The following is a 27,588-nucleotide window of genomic DNA, read 5'->3' as shown; positions in this document are numbered from 1 at the left end:
CGCTCGGAGGGCGGGCGCTAGGGATTAAATGCCAGTGTTTGAAAAAACTAGTCTCGAAACGACTTACCGACTGCCTGTCGTCTCTAGCTCTGTATGTAGTGACCCTGACGGTCCAAACGGGATATGGACCAAAGATGGCCGACTCTTCATCTGTTCACACAGTTTCGCTAAAATTGCCGACTTTCTGGACGCTGTGACCATGCGTGTGGTTTAGCCAAGCCGAAGCCCAGTCCCAGATTCGGCAGATATCTTCTGATTCCACGCGTTACTACCACGTGGTGAGCGCCCTTGACCAGGAGACGGCCGCCCAGGTTGCGGATTTCATACATTCGCCCCCAGAAGAAGGCAAATATAAAGCATTCAAAGCGCTGCTCATTGGGACCTTTGGCCTCTCACGGCATGAGCAGGTTGCTCGCCTGCTTCACCTGGATGGTTTCGGAGGTAGACTGCCGTCAGCATTGATGAACGAGATACTGGCCCTGGCTGACGGACACAAGCCCTGCCTCATGTTCGAGCAAGCGTTCCTAGAGCAACTGCCCGAGGACATACATCTGCTGCTGGCCGATGCAGATTTCAGCGACCCCCGGAAGGTGGCGGCCTGGGCAGACGTGCTGTAGAAAGCCAAGAGGGAGAGCGTGGCGTCCGTCGGTCAGATTACCAGGCCACGCGCCCAACAGTAGACCAGACCAGGCCCAGCAGGGGGGCGCACAGAACACAGAGGCAGGAGTGAGGAGGACAGTGAACAGCGGTGTTTCTACCACCAGCGGTGGGGCACAGAAGCCAGCTGTTGTCGCCCACCCTGCAAGGGCCAGGGCCAGCTGTCGCTAATGACTATGGTGGCTGGCTACCAGGACAGCCTCTTGTACGTCTGGGACAAACAGTCGGGACGCCGCTTCTTGGTCGACACCAGGGCGGAAATCAGCACCTTGTCCCCGACGGGGTACGACACCCTCAACAGGAAGCCAGGACCCACCCTGAGGGCCGCACATGGCAGCATGATATGGACCTATGGCACCCGCACAGTGCAGCTGCAGTTCGGCGCCAGCCGGTTCATGTGGGACTTCACACTGACCGCCGTGGCCCAACCACTCTTGGGGGTGGACTTCTTGCGAGCTCACTGCCTGCTGGTCGACTTGCAAGGGAAAAGACTGGTACATGCCGAGACTTTCCAGACGTTCTCCCTGGGTGAAGCCAAGTTGCCGGCCCTACACCTGGAATCCATCACACTGTCAGACAACGAATTCACCAGAATACTGGCGGACTTTCCATCGATTCTGGCACCGCAGTTCACGGCAGCCGTGCCTAGGCATGGGGTTCAGCACCACATCCCGACCAAGGGACCACCCCTCCACACTCGCGCACGAAGGCTCCCCCCTGGAAAAGCTACGCCTGGCGAAGGAGGAGTTCAAGAGGATGGAGGAATAGGGGATCGTACGGAGGTCTGACAGCTCATGGGCCTCCCCCTTGCACATGGTGCCTAAAGCAACTGGGGGTTGGGGACCAGGCGGTGACTGCTGCAGACTGAAAGAGGCTACCACTCCAGACCGCTACCTCATGCCGCACATACAGGACTTTGTAGCAAACCTGTACGGGGCAAGAATATTTTCCAAAGTAGACTTTATCCGGGGATACCATCAAATCCTGGTGCACCCTGAAGACATCCCCAAAACAGCACTTATCACCCCGTTTGGCCTGTTCGAGTTCCTCCGAATGCCGTTCGGCCTGAAGAATGCCGCACAGACATTCCAGCGGCTAATGCACATGGTGGGACGTGACCTGGACTTTGTGTTCATCTATTTGGAAGACATCCTTATAGCCAGCAGTAGTTGTCAGGAGCAAAAGTCCCACCTCCGCGAGCTCTACTCCCGCCTGAGTGATTTCGGCCTCACAATCAACCCGGCCAAATGCCAGTTCGGTCTTGATACCATTGACTTCCTGGGCCACAGGATTACCAAAGACAGGGCAGCACCTCTGCCCGCCAAGGTAGACGCAATCCGCCACTTTGCCCGGCCCAACACGGTCAAAGGCCTACAGGAGTTTGTTGGTATGGTGAACTTATACCACCGTTGCCTCCCCTCAGCAGCCCGTATTATGCGCCCTTTGTACACCCTGATGTCGGGTAAAGGCAAGGACGTTACTTGGGACGAGGAAAGCTGTGGCCGCTTTCCTTAAAGCCAAGGAAGCCTCGGCAGATGCCGCGATGCTGGTGCACCCCAGAACAGATGTCCCGACCGCCCTCACGGTGGATGCATCCAACACGGCAGTCAGTGGGGTGCTGGAGCAATTCATTGAGGGGCGCTGGCAACCCTTGGCATTCTTCAGCAAGCACCTACGACTGCCCAAACTCAAGTACAGTGCTTTCGACCAGGAGCTGTTGGCACTGTATCTGGCAATCCGGCATTTCAGTTACTTCTTAGAAGGCAGGCCGCTCACCGCGTTCACGGACCACAAACCTTTGACCATCACGTTCACAAAGATGTCCGATCCCTGGTTGGCTTGCCAGCAGTGACATCTGTCCTACATCTCCGAGTACACGACGGACATCCAGCATGTCTCGGGAAAGGACATTGTCATGGTGGATGCGCTCTCCAGACCAGCTGTCCAGGCCCTGTCCCTGGGGGTGGACTATGCAGCACAGGCGGAGGCGCAGCAGGCAGACGACGAGATGCCCAGCTACAGGACCGCAGCCTCGGGTTTGCAGCTGCAGGACTTTCTCGTAGGCCCAGGTGAGAGGACCCTCCTGTGCGACGTGGCTACTGGCCAACCTCTCCCCATCATCCCGGCAGCCTGGAGGCGGTGAGTTTTCGACTCCATACACGGTTTGGCGCACCCATCTATCAGGACAACCGTCTGGCTGGTCTCCAGCAAGTTCGCACGGACTTCGCAAGCAGGTCAGCGAATGGGCCAGAACGTGCGCGCAGTGTCAAACAGCCAAAGTGCAGCGGCACACTAAAGCCACGCTGCAGCAGTTCGAACCCACCCACCAGAGGTTTGACCACATTCACGTGGATATCGTGGGCCCCCTACCAGTGTTTCGAGGAGCACAGTACCTCCTAACTATGGTAGACCGGTTCACGAGGTGGCCCGAGGCGGTCCTGCTCACCGACACATCTGCCGATTCCTGCGCCCGAGCACGGATCACAACCTGAGTAGCATGCTTCGGGGTACCGGCCCACATTACCTCCGACAGAGGCGCCCAGTTCACCTCCAGCCTGTGGTCAGCTGTGGCCAGCCTGTTGGGAATGCAGCTACACCACACAACTGCCTACCACCCACAATCAAACGGACTAGTGTCACTTGAAGTCGTCTCTCATGGCCCACCTGAGAGGACCTAACTGGGTGGACGAGCTTCCCTGGGTCCTGCTTGGAATTCACACAGCGCCCAAAGAGGATCTGCACACCTCGTCGGCCGAGTTGGTGTACGGTGCACCCTTGGTCATCCTGGGTGAGTTCATACCAGCCCCAAGGGGGCAAGAGGAAGAACCCGCAGCAGTCCTGGACAGACTACGCAAAAGGCTCGGCATCCTGGCCCCCGTACCAACTTCACAGCACGGATGGACCCCGACCCATGTACCCAAAGACCTGCAGGACTGTAAGTTTGTATTTGTACGAAGGGGCGGACACCGGGCACTGCTACAGTGGCCATAGGAGGGGCTGTTCAAGGTGATCAAGAACAACAGATCCACGTACGTTCTGGACATCGTGGGGAAAGAGGTTTTCACGGAGGACCGACGCAGACCAGCCCATGTGGACTTGGCGCAGCCGGTCGAGGTTCAGGCACCGTGGCGCAGAGGCAGACCTCCCAAACAGAGGCTGATCCAGACTGTGAACATTGGGGGGTGTATCGCCGGTTCTGGGGGAGGGGGGGAGGATTATGTGGCGACCCACTTTCCGTGCAGGCAAATCAGCTCACAAATAGCCAGTGCGTGGGGGGAGACTTCGGTAATGCACTCTGATGTTATTTTTTAGGTATGTGAAGAGAAAGAAGATAGTTAAGAACAATGTTGGGCCCTTGAAGAATGAATTGGGTGAAATTGTTATAGGAAACAGAGAAATGGCAGAAGAATTTAATGAGTACTTTAGATCTGTTCTCACTAAGGAAGACACAAGCAATCTCCCAGATGTATGGATGGGCCAAGGACATAGGGTAACAGAGGAAATGAAACAGATTGACATTCGGAAGGAAATGGTGATGAGAAGACTGATGGGACTGAAGGCTGACAAATCCCCAGGTCCAGATGGTCTGCATCCTAAAGGAGGTGTCCCTGGAAATTGCGGATGCATTGGTAATCATTTTCCAATGTTCCTTAGATTCAGGATCAGTTCCTGAGGATTGGAGAATGGCTAATGTTATCCCACTTTTTAAGAAAGGAGGGAGAGAGAAAACAGAGAACTATCGACGTGTCAGCCTGACATCGGTGGTGGGGAAGATGCTAGAGTCCATTATTAAGGATGAAATAGTGGCATATCTAGATAGCAGTGATAGGATTGGGCCGAGCCAGCATGGATTTACCAAGGGTAAATCATGCTTGACTAATCTGTTGGAGTTTTTCGAGGATGTAACCAGGAAGTTAGATGGGGGAGATCCAGTGGATGTAGTGTACCTCGATTTTCAGAAGGCATTTGATAAGGTCCCACATAGAAGATTGGTGGGTAAAATCAAAACTCAGGGCATCGGAGGGAAGGCATTGACATGGATAGAAAACTGGTTGGCAGATAGAAAGCAAAGGGCAGCGGTGAATGGGTGTTTCTCAGAATGGCAGGTGGTGACTAGTGGGGTGCCACAGGGCTCGGTATTGGGACCACAGCTGTTTACCATTTACGTTAAAGATTTGGATGAAGGCATAGAAAATAACATCAGCAAATTTGCTGATGATACTAAGCTGGGTGGCAGTGTGACATGTGATGAGGATGTTAGGAGAATTCAGGATGACTTGGATATGCTGGGTGAGTGGGCAGATACTTGGCAGATGACGTTTAATGTGAATAAGTGTGAGGTTATCCACTTTGGGAGTAAGAACAGGAAGGCAGATTATTATCTGAACGGTGTAGAGTTAGGTAAGGGAGAAATACAAAGAGATCTAGGAGTCCTTGTTCATCAGTCACTGAAGGTGAATGAGCAAGTGCAGCAGGCAGTGAAGAAGGCTAATAGAATGTTGGCCTTTATTACAAAGGGAATTGAGTACAAGAGCAAGGAAATCCTCTTGCATTTGTACAGAGCCCTGGTGAGACCACACCTGGAGTATTGTGTACAGTTTTGGTCTCCAGGTTTAAGGAAGGACATCCTGGCTGTAGAGGAAGTGCAGTGTAGATTCACGAGGTTAATTCCTGGGATTTCTGGACTGTCTTACGCAGAGAGGTTAGAGAGACTGGGCTTGTACACGCTGGAATTAAGGAGATTGAGAGGGGATCTGATTGCAACATATAAGATTATTAAGGGATTGGACAAGATAGAGGCAGGAAATATGTTCCAGATACTGGGAGAGTCCAGTACCAGAGGGCATGGTTTGAGAATAAGGGGTAGGTCATTTAGGACAGAGTTAAGGAAAAACTTCTTCTCCCATAGAGTTGTGGGGGTCTGGAATGCACTGCCTCAGAAGGTAGTGGAGGCCAATTCTCTGGATGCTTTCAAGAAGGAGCTAGATAGGTATCTTATGGAAAGGGGAATCAAGGGATATCGGGACAAGGCAGGAACCGGGTATTGATAGTAATTGATCAGCCATGATCTCAAAATGGCACTGCAGGCTCGAAGGGCCGAATGGTCTACTTCTGCACCTATTGTCTATTCTCTATTGTCATTTCCGCCCGGAGAAATGCCAGCGCCGCGAAGTTTGAAAAAACTAGTCTCAAAACGACTTACTGACTGCGTGTCGTCTCTAGCTCTGTATGTAGTACATCGCTACATAACCATTTATGATATTTTTTAGTTTAATAACCTCAGTTTGATAGTTTTGCTGACAATGCAAATGAGTGAATGATATCTTCTGTAAGTGCAGGGCTGGAGGCACGACTTTGCACAACTTGTCAACTGTTCCTTGTGAACTGAAATGAATTGTTACATTATTTATATTTTAATTGTTCTCATTTTTCACACAGCCCAAGTGTTATTTCAAAGGTAATAGATAATGACTCTTAATATGATATTCTATGGAAAAAGTATTAATTTGAAATGGATGCAAATTGAGTCAAGGTTGGGGAATCAGTTATGAGTCTGATTTCTTATGGAAGGATCTAACACATCACAGGTTATTATTTTACCTGTCTGGCTGCTGGGAATCCCCATTACTCACAGTACTGGCTGAAGATTCATGGTCTTTTTAATGTTAGATGAACAGTTCTAAGAGATTGAATTAACCACATTTAAAAAGCACGGTTAACCCAGTGGCAGAAGAACATTCTAGTTTTTTTTAATGACTTTGACCTAACCAATTAACAGCAAAAATTTCTGCCATAAAACAGTCTTCACCTTGAATTCAGTAAGTTTCCATAGGCTAAGTGTGAATGCACCTGAAGTACATGAGATGATTATTTTAACCTAGGCTACTTTAGAGTTCACCATATTAAATGTATGTATAAAAATTCCTATCATAATGAAAATGAATCTCTTATCTATTTTTAAAATTAGAACTTGGTTTCATGTTATCAACCAGAATATATTAATTGTACATTGTTTAGAAGAATAATTAAAACTGAATGCTGTATCTTTACTTTTCTCTGATAAAGTGTTACTGTGAAGGACTGATAGAGAGCAGTGGCTGTGTTTGTAAACTTAAATATGTTGCTTAAAGTTTGATATCAGTTTGTACAGGCACGTGTGATGTCATTAATGAGTGAGTCATTAGATTACATTCCTGGAAGTGATTATTGGTTTTCGGCAGCCTGGGAAAAAGTTTTGTTTATGGAGGGAGTGGCCCAAAATATTTTTTTTAAGTTGCATTTGTTTCAGGCTTTGCATTCCCAGATGCTGTTCATAAGAAATAATTATATGGACTATTACTACATGATTGCATAGAAGATGAAAGCATATTTTTCAGTGTTTATAACTGAGACAAATTATTTATCATCAACTTCGTAATGCACCTCACTCGAGTACTGTGTTGCCATGGGGTGTTGGTGTAAGTAAAAGCATTTACTTACACCAAATTTGAAACGTTTAAAAATATTGGCATTTTGGTTGGTATCTGGAGGGATGAGCTTTAAGAAACCAGTGGAAGGATACATATACAGAGGAGGGGGTGGGGTGGGTGGGGGAGCTGCAATAGAAGTTCCCAGGGTTAGCACACAGGCCAGATGCTCAAATTTGGCTCCTTTTATTGAAGTCTGCAGATCATTTTGATTCACTGCCCATTCTCTCAACATTGGCTTAGAACAGTTTGGTCAATTTTTCCAGTGCTTGCATCAGTTCCAGTGTGGATCTGGAGCTTTGCGTGGATGTGAACCTAATCCAAGGTTGAATTACTTACTTTATATTACTCTGGAACTGATCCGAATCTCTTAACAGGCAGAGCTGGCCTGCTAAACTCAGACCTGGTCATTCAGACTCGGTACTGTTCACCCATTCTCTCCTTTACCAGAATCATATCCAGTAAAAGGTATTCTTGGCAGTAAATGTAGCCAAGTTGCTGTATCACAGGACAAACAGTGAGTGGTAATTGGGCAAAGTAAATTGGGAATAGACAAACATGAGAGCCAAGCTTCAACATTGTCTGAGCTCACGTAGTTAGGGAGAAGTCCGATTTGACCAAACATGTATCAATCCATTCTTGTCATCTCCTGTGACCAAGTGCAGAATTTCAAGCAGTTCCTTCGTGTAGTGCTTTGAATTACTATTTAAGATGTGATCATACTTTGAATTACATGCAAATGAGAGCCTCAATTTATGTATTTTAGTTTAATTATCTGTTGAGAGTTTGATACACCAAAGGTCTTGAGTCCAGCATGTAACAGTTCATTTTATATTCAGAGCTGAATATCTTTTTTTTCATTAAGCTTAAACAGGGAATAATTATGATTTTGCTGATTGAACTGCTTTACAAATTTTGTAAACAAAGTTCAATCAACAGTGGATTGAAAATAGTAGAAAGTATCTCTTAATTGCAGTAGCCATCATTTCTCTCTTGCCCACAATCATTCAATATTAATAACTCCTTTACCAAGCCCCTCAATGTGTTAATGGTACCTGCACTGAAAGAGTAAAATACAAGGTTTTTTGATAAATGCTGCACATATTATATTCATATTGCAATGATGATGGAAGTTAGCTTTTCACTTTTTACTTGTGTGTGTTGCTTTTCGCTAGAGTGTCACCATTGAGTTTACTTCTTCAATTTTTCTTCTATTGAGAGAATAAGTGTAAATAATAGAGAAATTCACTTCATTGGGCTTCTGGTAAACCTTGGATGGCAAAAGAAAGGTGAAAGCAAAACTATTTAATTTTGATGCCTTTATCTGTTTAAGGTGAGAAAGGATCTCTCAGCCATGGATCTATAGTGGATGGACGATTTGAAGGGTTTGTCCAGACCCACCAAGGTACTTTCTATGTTGAACCAGCAGAAAGATACATTAAAGACAGAAAGCCACCTTTCCACTCTGTGATCTACCATGAAGATGATATCAGTGAGTGTTTTCTCTTTTTATGCATAATTGAAACCCGGCTGAAATGCAAGAATTACATTAATTTCTTCAAATGATCAGATTATTATGCACCACGTGAATGCATTATTTACATAATGCATTACTTAAATCAATTTAAAGGATGTAACTTGAGGAATTTGTTTTCAAATAATGTGTTGAAGTTGACAGGAATTTAATATTATACATGAGAAATCTGCAGACGCTGGAAATCCAGAACAACATGCACAAAATGCTGGAGGAACTCAGCAGGTCAGGCAACATAATAAATAAACAGTCGATGTTTCGGGCAGAGACAGCTTCTTTTCACGTTATATGTCAATGATCTGGATGACAGAGTTGATGGCTTTGTGGCAAAGTTTGCCAAGATGGGTGGAAGGACAAGTCATGTTGAGGAAGCAGGGAGTCTGCAGAATGATTTAGACAGATTTGGAGAAACAGTAAAGAAGTGGCAGATGGAATGTAGTGTAGGGAAGTATTTGCTCGTGCACTGTGGTAGAAGGAATAAACGTATTTCCTAAAGGTTAACTTGCAGGTTAAGTCGGTGGTAAGGAAGGCAATTGCAACATTGGCATTCATTTCGAGAGGACTAGAATGTAAGAGCAAAGATGTAATGCTGAAGCTTTATAAGGTATTGGTCAAACCACACCTGGCGAGCAATTTTTGGCTGTTTTTCCATCTAAGATAAGATGGAAAGGATGTGCTGGCATTAGAGAGGGTCCAGAGGAGATTCATGAGAATGATTCCAGAAATGAAAGGGTTAAGTATGATGCAAACACGAGGAAATCTGCAGATGCTGGAAATTCAAGTAACTCACACAAAATGCTGGTGGAACGCAGCAGGCCAGGCAGCATCTATAGGAAGAAGCACTGTCGACGTTTCGGGCTGAAACCCTTCGTCAGGACTAACTGAAAGAAAAGATAGTAGATATTTGAGAGGGGGAGGGGGAAATCCAAAATGATAGGAGAAGACCGGAGGGGGTGGGGTGAAGCTGAGAGCTGGAGAAGGGAAAGGATCATGGGAGGCCTAGGGAGAAAGAAAGAGGGAGGGGAGCACCAGAGGGAGATGGATAACAGGCAAAGAGTGATTGTGAGAGGGGCAGAGAGAGAAAAAAAGAGGGAAGGGGGAAATAAATAAGGGATGGGGTAAGAAGGGGAGGAGGGGCATTAATGGAAGTTAGAGAAATCAATGTTCATGCCATCAGGTTGGAGGCTACCCAGATGGAATATAAGGTGTGTTCCTCCAACCTGAATGTGGCTTCACCTTGACAGTAAAGGAGGCCATGGATAGACATATCAGAATGGGAATGGGACTTGGAATTAAAATGTATGGCCACTGGGAGATCCTGCTTTCTCTGGCGGACAGAGTGTAGGTGTTCGGCAAAACGTCTCCCAGTCTGCGTCGGGTCTTACCAATATATAGAAGGCCGCACAGGGAGCACCGGACACAGTACATCACACCAGCCGACTCACAGGTGAAGTGTCGCCTCACCTGGAAGGACTGTCTGGGGCCCTGAATGATGGTGAGGGAGGAAGTGTAAGTGCAGGTGTAGCACTTGTTCTGCTTACAAGGATAAGTGCCAGGAGGGAGATCGGCGGGAAGGGTTGGGGGGGATCGAATGGATAAGGGAGTCGCGTAGGACTCTACAGAAAGCAGAAAGAGGGGGGAGGGAAAGATGTGCTTGGTGGTGGGATCCTGTTGGAGGTGTGTCTCTTGAGGTCTCCTGATTGATGTGTTCTCGAGTAGTCAGGGCATCAAAAGTTATGTGGAGAAGGCAGCAGAATGGAGTTGTTGACAGGGATATAATAAGTCAGCCATGATGGAATGGCTGAGCAGACTCGATGGGCTGAATGACCCTAATTATGCTTTTGTGTCTTATGGTTTTTTTGGTCAAAATTAAAAAGGTAACCAGAAAGGAATTGTCAAAATTAGTGGCACAAGGTATTGCATGGAAGAAACTTGTCTGTGCTTTTAACACTAAGGTATAATATAGAAACGTAAGTAATGAGTGCACATCTTCTACTTTACATTGAGAATAAAATCTAAAACTGGCTACATCTTTTCTGTACAGACCTTAATCTGACATCTAATTTTGTGAGGGATACTACACTAAAGACTGGTCCAACATTCAATTAAACATTGAGAATTAAACATTAAACAGCTTGGTTCTTTAACCTGCATTGGTTCTATTTCCCTTAGCATCCTTCAAGAATCAGTTGTGGCTTTTTGAACGTAAATACACGCAACTGATGTTATTTAACAACTGTTTGCTCTAAGTATGGTGTAGTGTCTAACAGCTTCACAAGTGCTCGCTACCAACGCTAGTTAGAAACTGTTCAGCAACTATTTCCTGTCCCAGTTAAGCAGTATAGTGTTCCAAACAAACAAAGAGGATCCCAGCCATTTTCTCGATTAGATTGTATTCCTTAAGAGCTGTCCCAAATAAGCAGCTGCTCCAATTGACCAATGGCCCAATTAAGTGGAATCCATTGTATCTGTTGAAATGGTATTGGTGGTATATACAAGCAGCTATGAAGAAAATGAGTTGGTTGGTGAAAAACAATCAGAGCATACCACACCACGTTAAGCATCTGTGAATCTTTTTTTTAAATAACCCTTGAAGTACAGTCAGCCTTGCAGAAAGATAATGTCTGTGCCAAAATGTTTGTTTCCTTTGGGAAGTTTATTATAGATTAGGAAGTATGCTCACCATTAAGCAACAACTCATTTGTGTTTTTGCAAGTAGTAAGATGGCTACTCACTGCTTGCAACATAGTTGTTATGCCTATTGGTTTAATGCCTATTTTTATAATATTTAATTAGTATATCATTTAGAGTGTGTCCATTTAAACGAAGGAAGCTCTTAAGAAGAGATTCTGAGGTTTCACCACAAATAATACCAAATCTTGAGAATGTGCTGTGAGAGGAAGTGGTAAAGGTGGATATGATTACAGCAATTAAAAGGCATCTGGATAGCTGCTTGTATAGAAAGGAATAGAGAGATGCAAGTGGGACAGTGGGGTTAGTGTGGACAGCCATCACAGTCAGCATGGAAGAGATGGGCTGAGAGAACTGTTTCTGTACTATACAACTTGACTCTCTTTTGTTTCTTCATTCAGTTGGAACCCACTCTCGTAGGTCTTGCATGGGTTAGATATGGTTATATTGAAGTCATAGAGCAACTCACCAGAGATATTTCCATTTGTAAATGTTTGCTCTCAGGATGTGGGTGTTACTTACTTCCTATCCCAAATGCTCTTGAACTGAGTATCTAGATATTTTGGAGGTCAGGCGAGTGTTGGTATAGTTTTGAAGTTGCATGTGGACCAAGAGGGATAAGGACACCAAGGACACAAATGAATTGGATGGGATTCTTTTATCGTACCAATAGTTTCTGATCACTTGCTATTTTTTTTATTGCAGCACTATGCAACTTAAATTAATCTATCCAATTGCTGTGGTAATCTTGAATGATTCTTGGCCTCTACTGTGTTACAAGTCCACCATAGTAACCGTGATACTGCTGATAAAAGTTCAGACACAAGGGACTGTAAATGCTGGTATCTAGAGGAACAAACAATCTGCAGGAGGAACTCTGCAGCTGAGCCGCATCTGTATGGGGAGGTGGAGGAATTGTTGACGGTTCCACTTGAATCCCTGCAGCAGGACAGTAATTCCTTTCCTCCTGCAGATGTTTCTTGTGTGTGGTCCGGTTTCCTAAAGGTTATCTGCTTCAGTAATGTCATAGAATTTTCTTGAGTATTGCACATGTTAATGCTTCTATTGCAATGCTACTTTTTCAATAAAGAATGAAATTTGTAAAGTTCTCAAAGAAAATGATGAAAGATTCTAGCAACAGCAACTGGATAGATGCTTATATAGAAAGGAATAGTGGGGTAATAGGGTTAGTGTACAGGCATGATCTATTGTATTTAACTTAAAGCCATAGTTATTTCATAACCATGCTTAATCTTTTGATTTGGGAAGTTTAAATATATTTTGGGTATCTTTCTCACTTTTCTCCTAATTCAGTAAGCCCTGCACTGGATTTGAGCACTGCTACCATTTAACTTCAGTGAACTTCCTCTGTGTCTGTTAGTAAATAAAAGATGAAGCAAATTTAATCTTCTACTAAAGATTTTCACGTAGCAAATTAAATTTTGGAAGTATTTAATCTACAATAAAATACGTGAACCTGTGGAGTATTTTGGTTAGTGTCTTTTTAAATATCTTATACACATTTAAAAATGAGCTATTTGAGTAATAATCTTTCACTTACCATGATTATCTTGTCTGTTCATTGATGGTGGCTTTCTTTAAATATCTAATTATTGCAATAATGGTTAGTAATTTCCATTTCTTTTTGTAACTTGTAAGACAGTACAAGACTGGCCCAGAATGAAAATATATTAAATAAGTAACTTCAGTCTGACCATATACACATTACTGAGGGTAGAAGAAAGTTTAGGATTCAAGGATGCACTGGCCACTTGAATTTTAATTAACAAGTGTTTGTAAAATAGATCTGTTTGCATGTAATCCAAGTAAATCTGAACAAGATGTTAATTCACAGAAAATCAACCAAGACTTCAGGAAGCCTGAGACAGGAGGTTTGACATTTAGGGGCTCTTAAATCCCTTTGAAATGTGATAATACTGTACTATTGGAATAAAACTTTTTAAGTAGACAATCAGATGAAATTTTGGAAAGAAACAGTTGAGGCCAAGTGAAAAATTTGGTCCTTTGTTCTGACCTGACCTACTGAAAGTGCAGAAAAAGTTCACAAAGATGTTCCTGGATCTGGAGGGTCCAGGGAAAGTTTACAAGAATGATCCCGGGAATGAAAGGGTTAATGTATAAGGAGTGTTTGATGGTTCTGAAGTTTAGAAGAATGGGGGGGGGGGGGGAATCTCATTGAAACCTAACAAACATTGAAAGGTCTAGATAAAGTGCATGTGTATAGGATGTTTCCAGTAGTGGGAAAGTCTAAAACCAGAAAGCATAGCCTCCGAATAAGACCATAAGACGTAGGAGCAGAATTAATGAGTCTGCTCTGCTCTTTGATCATATCATGGCTGATCTGTTTTCCCTCACAGTGCCATTCTTCTACCTTGGTAACCTTTCACACTCTGACTAATCAAGAACCTATCAACCTCTACCTTAAATACACCCAATGACCTTTGACACCCGTACTAATCATGAACCTATCATCTTTTATCATCTTATGCCCAATGACTTGGCCTCCACAGCTGACTGTGGCAACAAATTCCATGGATTCACCACCCTCTGGCTAAAGAAATTCTACTCGTCTCTGTTCTAAAGGGACAATCTTTTCAGAGGCTGTGTCCTCTGGTTCTAAGATTCTCCAACTATTGGAAACATCCTCTACACCTCTACTCTGTCTAGGCCTTTCAATTGTTGGTAGGCTACAGTGAGATCCCCCTTCATTCTTTTAAATTCTAGTGAGTACAGGCCTAGTGTCATCAAACATTCATCATATATTAACCATTTAATTTCTGGGATCATTCTGGACACTCTCCAAAGCCAGCAAGCACATCCTTTCTTAGATATGGTCACAGTACTCCAAATGCATTCTAGTCAATGCCTTATAAAGCCACAGAATTACATTCTTTCTTTTATATTCTAGTCCTCTTGAAATGAATGCAGCCCCAAATCATGATGCTCTTCTACCATGCCTCACAGTGAGGATGAAGTTTTGATTGATGTGCAGTACCCTTTTTCCTCCAAATATAGCGGTGTGCATTTATGCCAAAAAGATCAACTTTTGTCTCGTCTGCCCACAGAACGTTGTCCCAGAAGCGTTGTGGAACATCCAGATGATCTTTTGTAAAGTTGAAATATACAGTAATTTTTTTTGGAGAGCGGTGGTTCCCTCTGTAGTGTCCTTACATGAACACAATTTTTGTTCAGTGTTTTTTTTATAGTGGGCACATGAACAGAGGCTTAAGCAAGTTAGATTATAAATAATAATCTATTTCTGAAGGATGAGAAAAACATTTTATCTTTAACGTATATTATTAACATGTGTAGGTAATATACAAAAAATGTTGTATATTTTGACATGAAGTGATAAGAGTAGCACATTTGGTTGTAGAGTCATAGTCATACAGCAGAGAAATGGACCCTTTAACCCTCATGAACCCTCAGGTTCACCATCTAAGTTAGTCCCACTCGTCTGTGTTTGGCCCATATCCATCTAAACCTTTCCCATCCATGTACTTGTCCAAGTGCCTTTGAAGTGTTTCTAATATAAAGGCAAAAGATAGAAGAAAAAAGCTGGTTTGGCATTTTTTACATTTTAAAATCATCATAAGTGGTCATGTTTCTGGAAATAAAACGGTTGAATCTGTCTATTTGTAGTTAATTCAATAATAGCAGATGAATAAACCTTTTGAGTTTAATATGTTGATACTTTCATTGTCCTTGGAGTATAGTTCAGTATGAAAAGTATTAATCCAGAGTCCTTAGCATTTGGTAGATTTTATTGTTCTTTGATTGCCTGTACTTTGCTGCTATTGCCAGTCAAAAAGAGAATTGAGTTAGTTTTGCACCTTTTATTTATGGAGTATTCTTTACATAACCACAGTCATTTTCAAGCTGTAACTTAAAATTAGTCTCACTAAGGCAACTGCTGATGATTTGCATTGCAATGAGCTGCCTTTCACTTGTGAAACAAGTGCTACATTCTAACAAGTATGTGATTATGTTGTCAGCAGTGGAAAGAATATGTTCAGTCTTCATTTGCAATGAAGTCGGATAACCGTGCACAACAGCTGCCTTTTACTGAGTTTCGGACGTTAGCGAGCTGTCACCAATGTGAATGTGTTTCAGTTCAGGGTTAAAATATTTGGTTACTATCACGCGAGCTTTTGAAGCTTCTGATATTTTCTTTGCCATTTTTGGCGAAAGGTTAGACTGATTGTGCTTGAACAATACTCAGTATAAAGACGTTTTTGTAGAGGGAAATCTTTAAATACTTCGTGGGTTCTAAGCTTCCATTCATTAGCATAATGGAAAAGCATAAATATGTAGAATAGAGCTCTCTTCGTTCTTGAAAGTTTGAATTCTTTTGGAGTATTAGTCTTTTCTGGTTCTGTTATGTCCAGAGCCACATTGTGAAAATTGGGGCATCAAGAGATTGGGAAAAGGATGTGCAGCTACAAAGTGAATAAGAAATTGTGACATGTTCGGGTCAGAGGTCGGTAGACCAAAACCGATATTTCAACACTACCTATATAGATTTAACAGAAAAATTAACAGATCATTTTTAGTTTGGGAAGAATTCATATTGCTGTTGACCTTTGTAGGATAAAATAAATATTTGGCCCAGGACAGTTAGTTATTGTAATTTTTAATTTACACTGAGTTCAAAGTATACACCAGCATTAGATCAGTTACCAAAATTGCACTTTGCCTTTGCACCCTCTGTGTATGTATTTTGACTGTAAAGAATGCACAGAAGGTGGCTCATTATCTTGTTAAATAAGAATTATTTGATAGCAATACACTATCCCTACTGATGCCAAATTATAGTAGAAGAGGTTTACTAATTGTTTAGTGGCTCAACTCAAATCACTTCTTGCTGAACCTTGACTAGTCATTGAAAATTAAGAGAAGATTAAGTAGCAGTGGCATTTGATGTGGGTAAATCCTTTTCAACAGGTTCAATGGCAGGAAACAATGGCAATACCGTAGGTTCTGTAAAACTTGGTAGATCAGGACAAGAACTTACTTCCCAAAATATTTCATTTTTGATTGCCACACTTAAAGCACTAGATGGTCATGGCTGTGATTTCTACTTCATTTATGAAATTTTGTTCCATCCCTGGGGCTGTGCAGTGTGTTCAGAATGCCAGTGAGTTTGGTTTTGTTTGCTATATGGATCTGGTGGATGGATTCAATAAGGAAAGTCATGAAAATTATGGATGATTCCAGTTTTGCTTTGTCTGCTTTCATACAGGGTACAGGTAGTCCCCGAGTTACGAACGTCCAACTTATAGACAACTTGTACTTACGAACCGGGGAAAAGAGAACGCTGTCCGCCATTTTAAGTCAGATCGTGACGCCGTCTGCCATTTTAAGTTGTTGCCGTTGACACTGCGTTGAGTGTTTAACTTTGTATTTGGCTTAAATTTTTCTGAGTAAGTTTCACCCTGATCCTGCCCCCTCCGTTCTGGTTGGCTGGTGGCGCCATGGGATCAGCACTGGGCTGGAGAACGGAGGTTTCTGAGTTCGATCCAGCGACAGACTGCTCCTGTGCTGGGCTGATGTCGATCCAGTGATTCCCGTACCATCCCTGCCGGGTTGATGTTGAGCTCGCAACTTGACCTCGTGAAAAAAACCCACTGCCACTTCCAGTTTAAATTCCCAAGCAGAATATTATGGATGATCAAATCCCCAAACCCAGCACAGCCCCCACTTGTCCCATTTAACCTGTCTCAGTGCGGTGGTCCTTAGGACCCAGCGGACCTTGGGAGCCGGCGCAGCTCGGGACCCGCCACCAGCAGTGTTTCTGTTCCATTGACGGGAAACGATCGCGATTGAAAATAAAGCATAAATAATGAAGCGTTTGGAAAGAGGTGAAATGCCATCGGTCATTGGAAAAGCATTAGGCTACAGTTGGTCAACGATCGGAACAATTTTAAAGAATAACGGATAAAGTGAGAATAATGAAGCATGTGAAAGGCTACCCCGATGAAAGCTACAATTATTACTAAGCAATGCAGTAGTTTAATTATTGAAATACATACTTTTTTAAAGTGTTTTATATGCATAGAAAGGTAAAATATATACTATATACTAAGACAAACGTTTGACTAACTGATGCTAAATAATACCGGATGTACTTGTTCCAACTTACGTACAAATCCGACTTAAGGACGGTTTCAGGAACGGAACTCGAACGTAACCCGGGGACTGCCTGTACTCTCCTGCATAGTCCTGCAGATTGGTTACTTTGATAACGTTAACCTTATATGGTTGTCTTGATTCTTTGCTTTCACAGAGCAGTTTTTCAAACCAGATTGTGGAATTGGCTTGGCATGGTTAATAGCAGACATTTGCATTATGTACTGAAGTTCACAGAAGGGATAGATAGTATAATTACAAAGAAAACCCCTAAAGCAAATAAACAAGGATCATCAAGTGAAAAATCAGAACAAACTCTGCACTCATTGAAAATATAAAATAAAAACTGAAAACTGTGACTTGAAACTATACCTGTTTCTCCTTCCACAGCTGCAGTTTAACCTGATTATTTACAGCATTTTCTTTTCACATGAGGCTTCAAAATGCATTTAATGTTCAAGATAATCCTAATATAAAATAGACCATCATTGTCCTCTCACAATAACAGAAGCAGTAAATTATTGTTTTTATATATTCTATAAAAATAGAATATATTATAGAAATTAACAGGGAGAGGTTCAAGCGGGCTACAAGTCTTCTTGTCTTGGTTCTTTAATCAAGTTGAAGGAAAAGACATGATAACTGCTAGTAATCTTAAAATAATATAGCAATGAGATGTTTTATCAGCATAGAGAGAGACCTGTTTCACATTGTGTCTAGACTACCATTCCTGAAAAGCAGTAAGCTCTTTTAGATATCAAGTTACGTTTCTGGCCAGTTTTGCAGGCATTGCTTACATATGATGCTTCATTGTGCAATACGCAAGGTTATGAATTTAACCAAACATTTTATTGCAATGTTGCTGAGAGCAACTCAAAGTTGATTCCCCTGAGTCAAAACTGAAGTCAGTTTATGTAATAACCTTTATCTAGTACAAAAACCTATGGTGAAACAGATGACGACATGTCCCATGTGCATAGAATAATCAGGCATTGTCTTTTGATTCAGTAGATTGAGTTTTAATTTGTACAAGCAGAGAACTTGCAGATGGAACAGTTTTAGATGGTTATAACTTAAGGTTAAAACTCTGTATGCTCCATGTAATTGGAAAGTGAAATAAATCCAATCCTTTTTTGTAGAAAGCTGGTGCAGCAGACTTAAGTAGAATTCCTACCATTTTGGCAGCTACTAATATGGTAACTTATGTGGATTTTTTTAACCAAAAATGTTTCAAAGCATTTTATGGTAACCATAATGACACAGCTATGAAACATATCTTTCAATTGAAAATCATCTACAATTCAGAATCTGTTTCCCAGATGCAGAATTAATTTGAGCTGGTTTGGCGAACAAAGCTTCACCAATGTTGATAGCACTTCTAAAAGTGGTTGGATGGTTTAGTCTATCTGAATCCACTCCGAGTTCCTCGAGATTGGCTTTGTCTTTGGTGTCTCTTAGCAACGCTTACAACTTTCTGCTCTCTTCAGACTAGCTGAACTAAGATAGATAATCCTATTATCGTATGGCAACTTGGAGAGTTAATAATTATTCCAATTACTGATGGTATCATGTTTCAAACATAGAAGATACTAAAGTTGCAATTTATGTTTAAACAGTTTCCATTGATACAGTAGGTTTCAGTTAATCGGGACACACCAGGACAGGTACAATTTGGCCCAATTGAGCACCTGGTTCAATTGGCTAAAGTTCCATTGAAATGGTTTAAAAAGGGGTGAAAAAGACAAACAGTAAAAAAAAATTTAACTGAATTACAGAATAAATTAGAACATCACCAAAACTACAACTGTACTATAAAACTGTATTAGTTACTGTAACGTTCTCCTTCGGGTGTAACGAACGCCGAATTTAAAGTCGAGATAAACCAGTTAATAAGAACCAGATCGCAGTAAGATTAACCATTTACTGTTCACTCTTCACATTAACATATGGTGAAAACTGTTGATAAAACAATACAAGATTGATACAGTATTTGTTCCTTCCTTAATATCACATTTCAAGTGTAAATACTTGCAAAGGTGACTATAACTACATTACACTAAGGTGCAGTATACAGGGAGAGTTTACCTGCTCCATTGACTACTTTAAATACACTTCCATGCAAACTATCCGCGACTCTTTAACCAACGAAAGCATAAACATTATCTACCGTCGTTACTTCTAACAGAATCGGCATTAACATCTTAGTTCAATATATCGATTATCTATTAACTTACAGCGTTGCTCTCACTGTGATTTCTCATGCCTGCAAAACTGCTTCTGCTCAGGTGAGCCTCGTGGAAAGCCCCCACCCTCGCGCTAATTTCAAACCGGTGTTTTCCCACAAGACGCGGCGAAACCGGATGTGACGTCATCGCATGCCGATATATTTTACATGCAATGAATATACTTTAAACACTCCTAATTCTAACTAGAAAATACTATTGAATGAATTACTAAGCGAAAATATTATAAACTAAATAACTGTCGTAAAGACAGCACACTCCCCGCTTGACCTTCGTAAGGTCACAATGAGCAGAGTACAAAACTTAGTCTCTAATCAGTCATTGGGTAGAAGTAGAATAACTTCTGTAACCGGCCTTTGGTAAACTTTCACATCGCCTTGGTCGGTAGTCTTCAATTCGATCTTCCTGACATGTCCATCCTCGCTAGGGAATGTAGCAGTGATTCTGGCCATTGGCCAGCTGTTGCGGGTGATCTGCTTGTCCCTGAGCAGGACTAGGTCTCCAACTTGAAGATTCCTGCGGGGTTCTGTCCACTTTCGTCTCTGTTGCAACGAGGGTAGATATTCCTGTCTCCAGCGGGACCAGAACTGATTCGCCAGAGCCTGGACTTGTCTCCATTGCTTTGTGTACAAATCCTTGTCTGAAAAGTCTCCTGGTGGAGGAGGTGCCCCTGCCTTCTGTGTAAGGAGCATTGATGGCGAAAGGATGAAGGGGTTTTCTGGGTCAGAGGACACAGGCAGGAGTGGTCGTGAGTTCATAATGGCTGTGACCTCTGCCATTAGGGTGCACAGTACCTCGTGGGTCAATCGGGTGCGTTGCTGCAGAAACATTGAATCCAGAATTCTTCTGGCGATCCCAATCATCCGCTCCCATGCGCCTCCCATGTGGGAGGCGTGTGGTGTGTTGAACTCCCAGTTGCATCCCTGTTGACTGAGGTACCTTTGCACTGCTCTGTCCATCCCCAGCTCCTTTGATGCTCCTACAAAGTTCGTTCCGCAATCAGATCTTAACTGTTTTGCGGGGCCTCTTATCGCAAAGAATCGCCTGAGAGCATTGATGCAGCTGGAGGTATCCAAAGATTCGATGACCTCAATGTGTACCGCTCTTGAACTCATGCAGCTAAACATGATGGCCCACCGCTTGCTCTCTGCTTGTCCTCCTCTGGTGCGTCTTGTAGTGATAGACCAGGGGCCGAATACATCGAGCCCTACGTTTGTAAAGGGAGGGCAGGCTTCGAGGCGCTCAGGTGGGAGGTCCGCCATGCGTTGAACTTCTAATCTGCCTCGTAGTTTCCTGCAGGTTACACATTTATGAAGTACCGAATTGATCAGTGATTTACCTCCCAAGATCCACAGTCCCGCTGCTCTTATTGCTCCTTCGGTAAGGTGGCGGCCCTGGTGCTTTACCTGTTCATGATAATGGCGGGCGAGCAGTAAGGATACATGGCTGCCTTTGGGCAGGAGTACTGGACTCTTTTCTGCGGCCGGAAACTGGCAGTGTATTAACCGGCCTCCAATGCAGATGATATTGTTCTTCAGGATCGGGCTGAACTTCCTCAAAGGGCTGTCCTTTGGTATTGGTTTGTTGACTTGGAGAGCTGAAAACTCCCTTGCAAAAGCCACTCTTTGCGTTGCTTTGAAGACGACATCCTTTGCCTGGGCTAATTCGTCCGCGGTGCGAGGCAAAGTACATTTGTGCCATCCCCTACATTTACTGTTTCGGGATGAATGTTTGTGTGATCTGGCCATATGAATGAGGAAGGCAAGTCCTCTCACTAAAGAATTCAAAGTGGAGAACCGCCGAAAGCGTTCGTTGGTACCTATCGATTCCGTGAGGTTGGTGGCTCCTGTTTGTATTTGCGGCCGAATTTCCGAGTCTCTCTCGGGTTCGATCAGTTCAAATATCTCGTTCGTTTGAGTCCTTTCCAATGGTGGCTGATGAAGAAAGGGGGGTCCGGTAAGCCAGGTTGTCTGAGCCAGATGGGATGCAGGTAAGGATCTTGATGCATGGTCTGCAGGGTTATCCTCGGTACGTACATAATGCCATTGTTCGGGCTTTGATGACAGGCGGATGCGTTGAACTCTATTATGAACGTACACGTAGAAGCGTTTTGATTCGTTGTAAATATAACCAAGCACGACTTTACTGTCCGTGTAGAACTTGATATCGTCGAACCGTAGGTCCAGCTCGTCCTGGATAAGATCTGCCATTTCCACAGCCAGGACGGCTGCGCACAGTTCGAGCCTTGGAATCGTCGGCTCCGACGGAGGAGTGAGCTTCGCCTTACCCGTTACAAATCCCACTTCGACTTGGCCGTCCTTTCCGACTACTTTCAAGTAAGCCACAGCGCCGATGGCCTTGGTGGACGCATCCGAAAAAACACACAATTCTGTGAGCGCTGCCTCGGTGGGTGAGGTCACAGTGTACCTGCGTTGGATATGAAGCTGTTTTAAATCCGGGAGTGAATCTCTCCAAGCCTCCCACTTGCTTCGCTTGTCTTCAGGCAGAAGAGTATCCCAGTCAGAGGGCTCAGACGTAAGTTCTCTGAGAAGGGCTCTCCCTTGAATCGTAACTGGTGCCAGTAGGCCCAAGGGATCGAAAATACTGTTGACAGTGGAGAGGACTCCACGACGGGTAAATGGTTTGATCACGGTCGGCACAGAGAATGTGAATGAGTCGGTCGTTATCTCCCAGAGGAGACCCAAGCTCCTTTGTGTAGGTATGGTTTCTCCATCTAAATCTAGGTCTTTGATTGCTGGAGCACAGTCATCGTGTGGAAAGGCCTCCATTACTGCCTGCCGGTTTGATGCAAACTTATGCAAGCGGAGGTTTGACTCCGCGAGTGAGGCTTGTGTACGTCGGAGCAGATCGATTGCTTCCTCTTCTGTCCGTAGTGATATCAAACCATCGTCGACGTAGAAGTGCCTTTCTACAAACTTAACGGTGTCGTCACCGTGCTCCTGTGCACCCTCTCTGATGGCTCTTCGCAGCCCATAGATGGCCACGGCAGGTGACGGGCTATTGCCGAAAACGTGGACTTTCATCCGGTACTCGATAACTTCTTTGTTGATGTCGTTGTCCTTATACCATAAGAAACGGAGGAAATCACGATAGTCCTCCTGTACCAAGAAGCAATGGAACATCTGCTGGATGTCCGCTAAGATCGCGACCTTCTCCTTCCGGAAGCGCAGCAGGACCCTGAGTAGGGTATTGTTAAGGTCGGGGCCTGTGAGAAGCGCGTCATTTAGGGAGACGCCGGAACACTGGGCACTGGAGTCGAAGACCACCCTGATCTGATTGGGTTTTTGTGGATGGTAAACTCCAAATGTTGGGAGGTACCAGCACTCCCCGCCTTCCGGCAGTGGTGGTGCTACTTCGGCATGTCCGTTAGCGAAGATCTTTCCCATAAATGCTATATATTGCTGTTGCGTCTCGGGTTTCCGGTTCAGGGTTTTTTGTAAGGACGTGAACCGCTTGACCGCTTGCTCTTTGTTATTTGGCAACCGCTGGCGTGGTTCTCTGAAGGGTAGTGGGGCGACCCAATTATTTGCTTCATCCCTGAAGACTTTGGTGTCCATCATTTTTAAGAAGAAGACGTCTTGAGCTGATGGAGCAAGTTTATTGTCATACTTCGTTTGAGCGAAGACTGACTGGCCCAGCGACTCGTCGCTTGCCTCGCGCTTGTTAACGCCTTGTTGTGCTTCCTTGATATACATGGAACTTGTGCAGGGTTGAAAAATCGAATGGCGGCCACTCTCTAGCACATTGGTCTTGAGTGTGTCGACCGTCGGTTTGTGTACGTCACCGAGACACACCTCTCCTATCACCACCCAGCCCAGATCCAGACGTTGCGCGAAGGGGGCGTCGAGTGGTCCATTGATCTGCTGCCTAACCTTGTGTACCTGGATAACGTCTCTTCCTAATAGCAGGAGTATTTCCGCTTTCGGATCCAGTTCTGGGATGTGTTTGGCGATGTGGTGGAGATGCGGCTGGTGTAGCACCGCACTTGGTGTCGGGATCTCAGCGCGGTTATTCATGATTTCATTGCACTCTAAGAGCGGAGGGAGACAGATGACGACTTTACCATCCAGGGACTCGATCTGGATGCCTTCTGCCTTCCTTCCTTGGGTTTCCATGTTGCCTGAGCAAGTTTTGAGGTAGTATGGGAACCGCTCACTCTCAATGTTGAACAATTTAAAGAACTCTGGACTGACTAGTGAACGATTGCTCTGATCGTCCAGAATCACATAGGCTTTGATGGCCTTGTCTTTGGCTCCTTTAGGGTACACCTTAGTGAGGCAGATCTTGGAACAAGAACGACTTGACTGAGCTTGACCGCAAACTTCTGTACAGTTCGTGCTGACAGCTATTGACCTAGAGTGAGCCTCTCCCTCCCCGCCGTCCTGTTGTGGGGGTGAAGGAGCGCTCTCGGTTTGCGGTGACAGGTCGGGATGCATGGCCTCGACGTGATCTGGGCTGTCACATTCCGGACACTTCACGGCGATCGTACACTCTCTGGCGAGGTGAGAGGTTGAGGAACAGCATCTAAAACATATTCTTTTCTCCTTGAGAAGAGCCGTCCTCTCTTCAAGGGGTTTTTCCCTAAACATTCTGCATGCTTTCAGGGGGTGAGGTTTGTTATGCAATGGACAATACTTGCCAGGGTCGTTGTTAGTTGTAAGGGCTTCGGTCTTGAGCACTGACACGGGTTTATCAATGTTGAAAACATTCGAAACGGATCTGCCTGGCTTGGTGTAAATCGAACTGCTTCCTGGACCTACAAGGCTAGGGTCGTTTCGCCTCTTCGCCTCCTTGCACACAAACCTAGTGAGGTGCTTAAAGGGAGGAAATCGACCATCGTGGTCTTCCTTGTACTCTGAGGCAACAGTCAGCCACTTGTCCTGCAGCCCAAATGGAAGTTTGTCCACAATTGGTCTAATCCCGGATGAAGTATCTAGGAATACTAGACCAGCTGAATAGCCATCTTCTTTGGCGCCTTGGATCTCCATGAGTAAATCTCCGAATTCTCTTAACTTAAAGTGATCTTTGGCTGACACCTTAGGAAAGTTTTCCAGACGTCGATATAGCGCCGCTTCAATAATGTCGGGGGCCCCATATCTCTCCCAAAGTCTCTCCCACGCTTCGCTTAAGGCTAGCTCAGGTTTGTTGATGTACACTGAACGCATGCGTCTCACCTGGTCGCGTGATTCTTTCCCCAGCCATTTCGCCATAAGGTCCAACCTTTGGGTTGCACTGAGCTGGACCCCGTCAATCACGTTGGTGAATGTGGAGAGCCAAGCACGGTAATTTTCGGGTTTATCGTCAAACTGGTACAGTCCCGAAGTGACGAGATCCCGTCGTGCTAAATACTGCAGCGTGGGATCGGCTGCAAGCGGCATGCGGGCTGGAGAAGTACGTTGACGCCTATATGACTGAGAACGCACGTTTCTCATGGAATTTGCCATCCTGGATTCAACCTCCGCGTCTCTTCGCATCGAACTTTGTAACTTTGGTGTCAAAGTATATCGGTTGTCAGCTCTTTCATTCTTGACTTCATCGTGGGGCCGCGAGGGTAAATTCTCTTCCTCGTAGCTGGGGAAGTTATCGAATAGGTATGGAGAGGGGAGATGGGCCTGCCTGTCTGCTTGATATTGTACATAGTCGCTCGTGCGTTCCAGTCTGGTCCTTTCTAAAGCAGAACTTGTTTCGGTCAGATCACGCGACCCTTCAGCTTCTTCTATGTACTCTGCTTCCACCATGGCAGCTTCTCCTTCTCTTTCTAGCTGCAGCACATGCAACTCTGTCGATATTTTTGTCATTTCCAACTGGGTTTCGGCTTCTCTGGCAGCCTCTTCTCTTTGTCTGGCAGCCTCTTCTGCTTCTCTGGCGGCCCTTTCTTTCTGGATTTCGGCTTCTCTGGCAGCCTCTTCTCTTTGTCTGGCGGCCCTTTCTTTCTGGATTTCGGCTTCTCTGGCAGCCTCTTCTCTTTGTCTGGCGGCCCTTTCGGCTTCTCTGGCGGCCTTTTCTTTCCGGATTTCGACTTCTCTGGTGGCCTGTTTCATTTTCAAAACTGCTTCTTGTTTGGCGTAATGCAGTCGCATCTTGGCGGCTTCTGCCTTGGCTCTTGCCTGTGTGGACTTACTTGATGTTGTTCTACTGCCCTTGTCGCTGGGCGCCATCGACTTGATCCAGGATCGAGCTGACATTGCAGCACTTGGAACACCTGATAACGCCTGGGTGGGCTTACTTGATGTCGGTTTACTGCCCCTGTCGCTGGGCGGCGTCGACTTGATGCTGGATTGAGCTGACATTGCAGCACTTGAAACACCTGATAATGCCGCCTTTTCACTGTAACGTTCTCCTTCGGGTGTAACGAACGCCGAATTTAATGTCGAGATAAACCAGTTAATAAGAACCAGATCGCAGTAAGATTAACCATTTACTGTTCACTCTTCACATTAACATATGGTGAAAACTGTTGATAAAACAATACAAGATTGATACAGTATTTGTTCCTTCCTTAATATCACATTTCAAGTGTAAATACTTGCAAAGGTGACTATAACTACATTACACTAAGGTGCAGTATACAGGGAGAGTTTACCTGCTCCATTGACTACTTTAAATACACTTCCATGCAAACTATCCGCGACTCTTTAACCAACGAAAGCATAAACATTATCTACCGTCGTTACTTCTAACAGGATCGGCATTAACATCTTAGTTCAATATATCGATTATCTATTAACTTACAGCGTTGCTCTCACTGTGATTTCTCATGCCTGCAAAACTGCTTCTGCTCAGGTGAGCCTCGTGGAAAGCCCCCACCCTCGCGCTAATTTCAAACCGGTGTTTTCCCACAAGACGCGGCGAAACCGGATGTGACGTCATCGCATGCCGATATATTTTACATGCAATGAATATACTTTAAACACTCCTAATTCTAACTAGAAAATACTATTGAATGAATTACTAAGCGAAAATATTATAAACTAAATAACTGTCGTAAAGACAGCACAGTTACCAATAGAAGAATTCATTCAGTGTACACTGACGTGTTCTTTTGACTGTAAATGAACAAAATCAGTGCAGGTAGTGCAGACACCTACTGCTTTCAAGCAGTGTTTTTGATGATTGAATCCTCCAATCAAATTTTCATTGCAACATTCAAGGTGATTGTCAATACCTTCAAATTTTTCGTTGTTCCTAACTGGTTGAAGTACTAAAATCGCTCCTGACCATTTCTGGCATCTCCAAGCCTGAATGCTTGAAACTGCAGTGAGTAAAACAGTTCTGAATTGTCTTACTGTTTATTACTTATCAACTATCAATGACAAAAACTGCTGCTTTTTGAACATGCAAGTGACGCAATGTAAAAACTTCCTTCCAAGCACGTTGTAGTGTCTAACAGCCCTATGACGTGCTTGTAACTGATGCTAGTTAGAAAATGTCTGGCAGCAATCGCCTTCCTCAGTTAAGTGGCATAGTGACCCATGTAAATAAGGGAATTCTCAGCTATTTTGTACTTTTAAGAATTGTTTCAAATAAGCAGCTGCTCTGATTAACCATATTCCACTGTGTTTGTACTCAATGATTATTGCCCAATGGCTCTCACAGCTGCTGTGATGAAATGCTTTAAGGGGTTGGTCATGGCTATAATCAATTCCTGCAACTGGATACTTGACTTCCTCAGCAGGAGACCACAGACTGTGTGGATTGGAAGTAACATCTCCATCTTGCTGACAATCAACACTCGTGCACCTCAAGGATGCATGCTTATCTCACTTCTCTACTCTCTCTGCACCTATGACTATGTAGCTCAGCAATCACAAATGCCACCTATAAA

General features: G+C 44.2%; 1 protein-coding gene across 1 annotated transcript in view; it reads left to right on the top strand.

Annotated features, from left to right (window-relative positions):
• The window catches only part of adam10a (ADAM metallopeptidase domain 10a), a 157,163-nt gene that overhangs the window by 85,758 nt on the left and 43,817 nt on the right, over nucleotides 1-27,588 (top strand). The window contains exon 4 of the mRNA XM_059952561.1: nucleotides 8,458-8,616. Within this exon, the coding sequence (XP_059808544.1) occupies nucleotides 8,458-8,616 (159 nt within the window). The remainder of the gene's footprint in view (nucleotides 1-8,457; nucleotides 8,617-27,588) is intronic.

The sequence above is a fragment of the Hypanus sabinus genome, chromosome 28 (genome assembly GCF_030144855.1).
Source record: "Hypanus sabinus isolate sHypSab1 chromosome 28, sHypSab1.hap1, whole genome shotgun sequence".
NCBI classification, from domain to species: domain Eukaryota; kingdom Metazoa; phylum Chordata; class Chondrichthyes; order Myliobatiformes; family Dasyatidae; genus Hypanus; species Hypanus sabinus.
The sequence above is the reverse complement of the archived record's forward strand: the minus strand, read 5'-3'. Positions and strand labels throughout refer to the sequence as shown.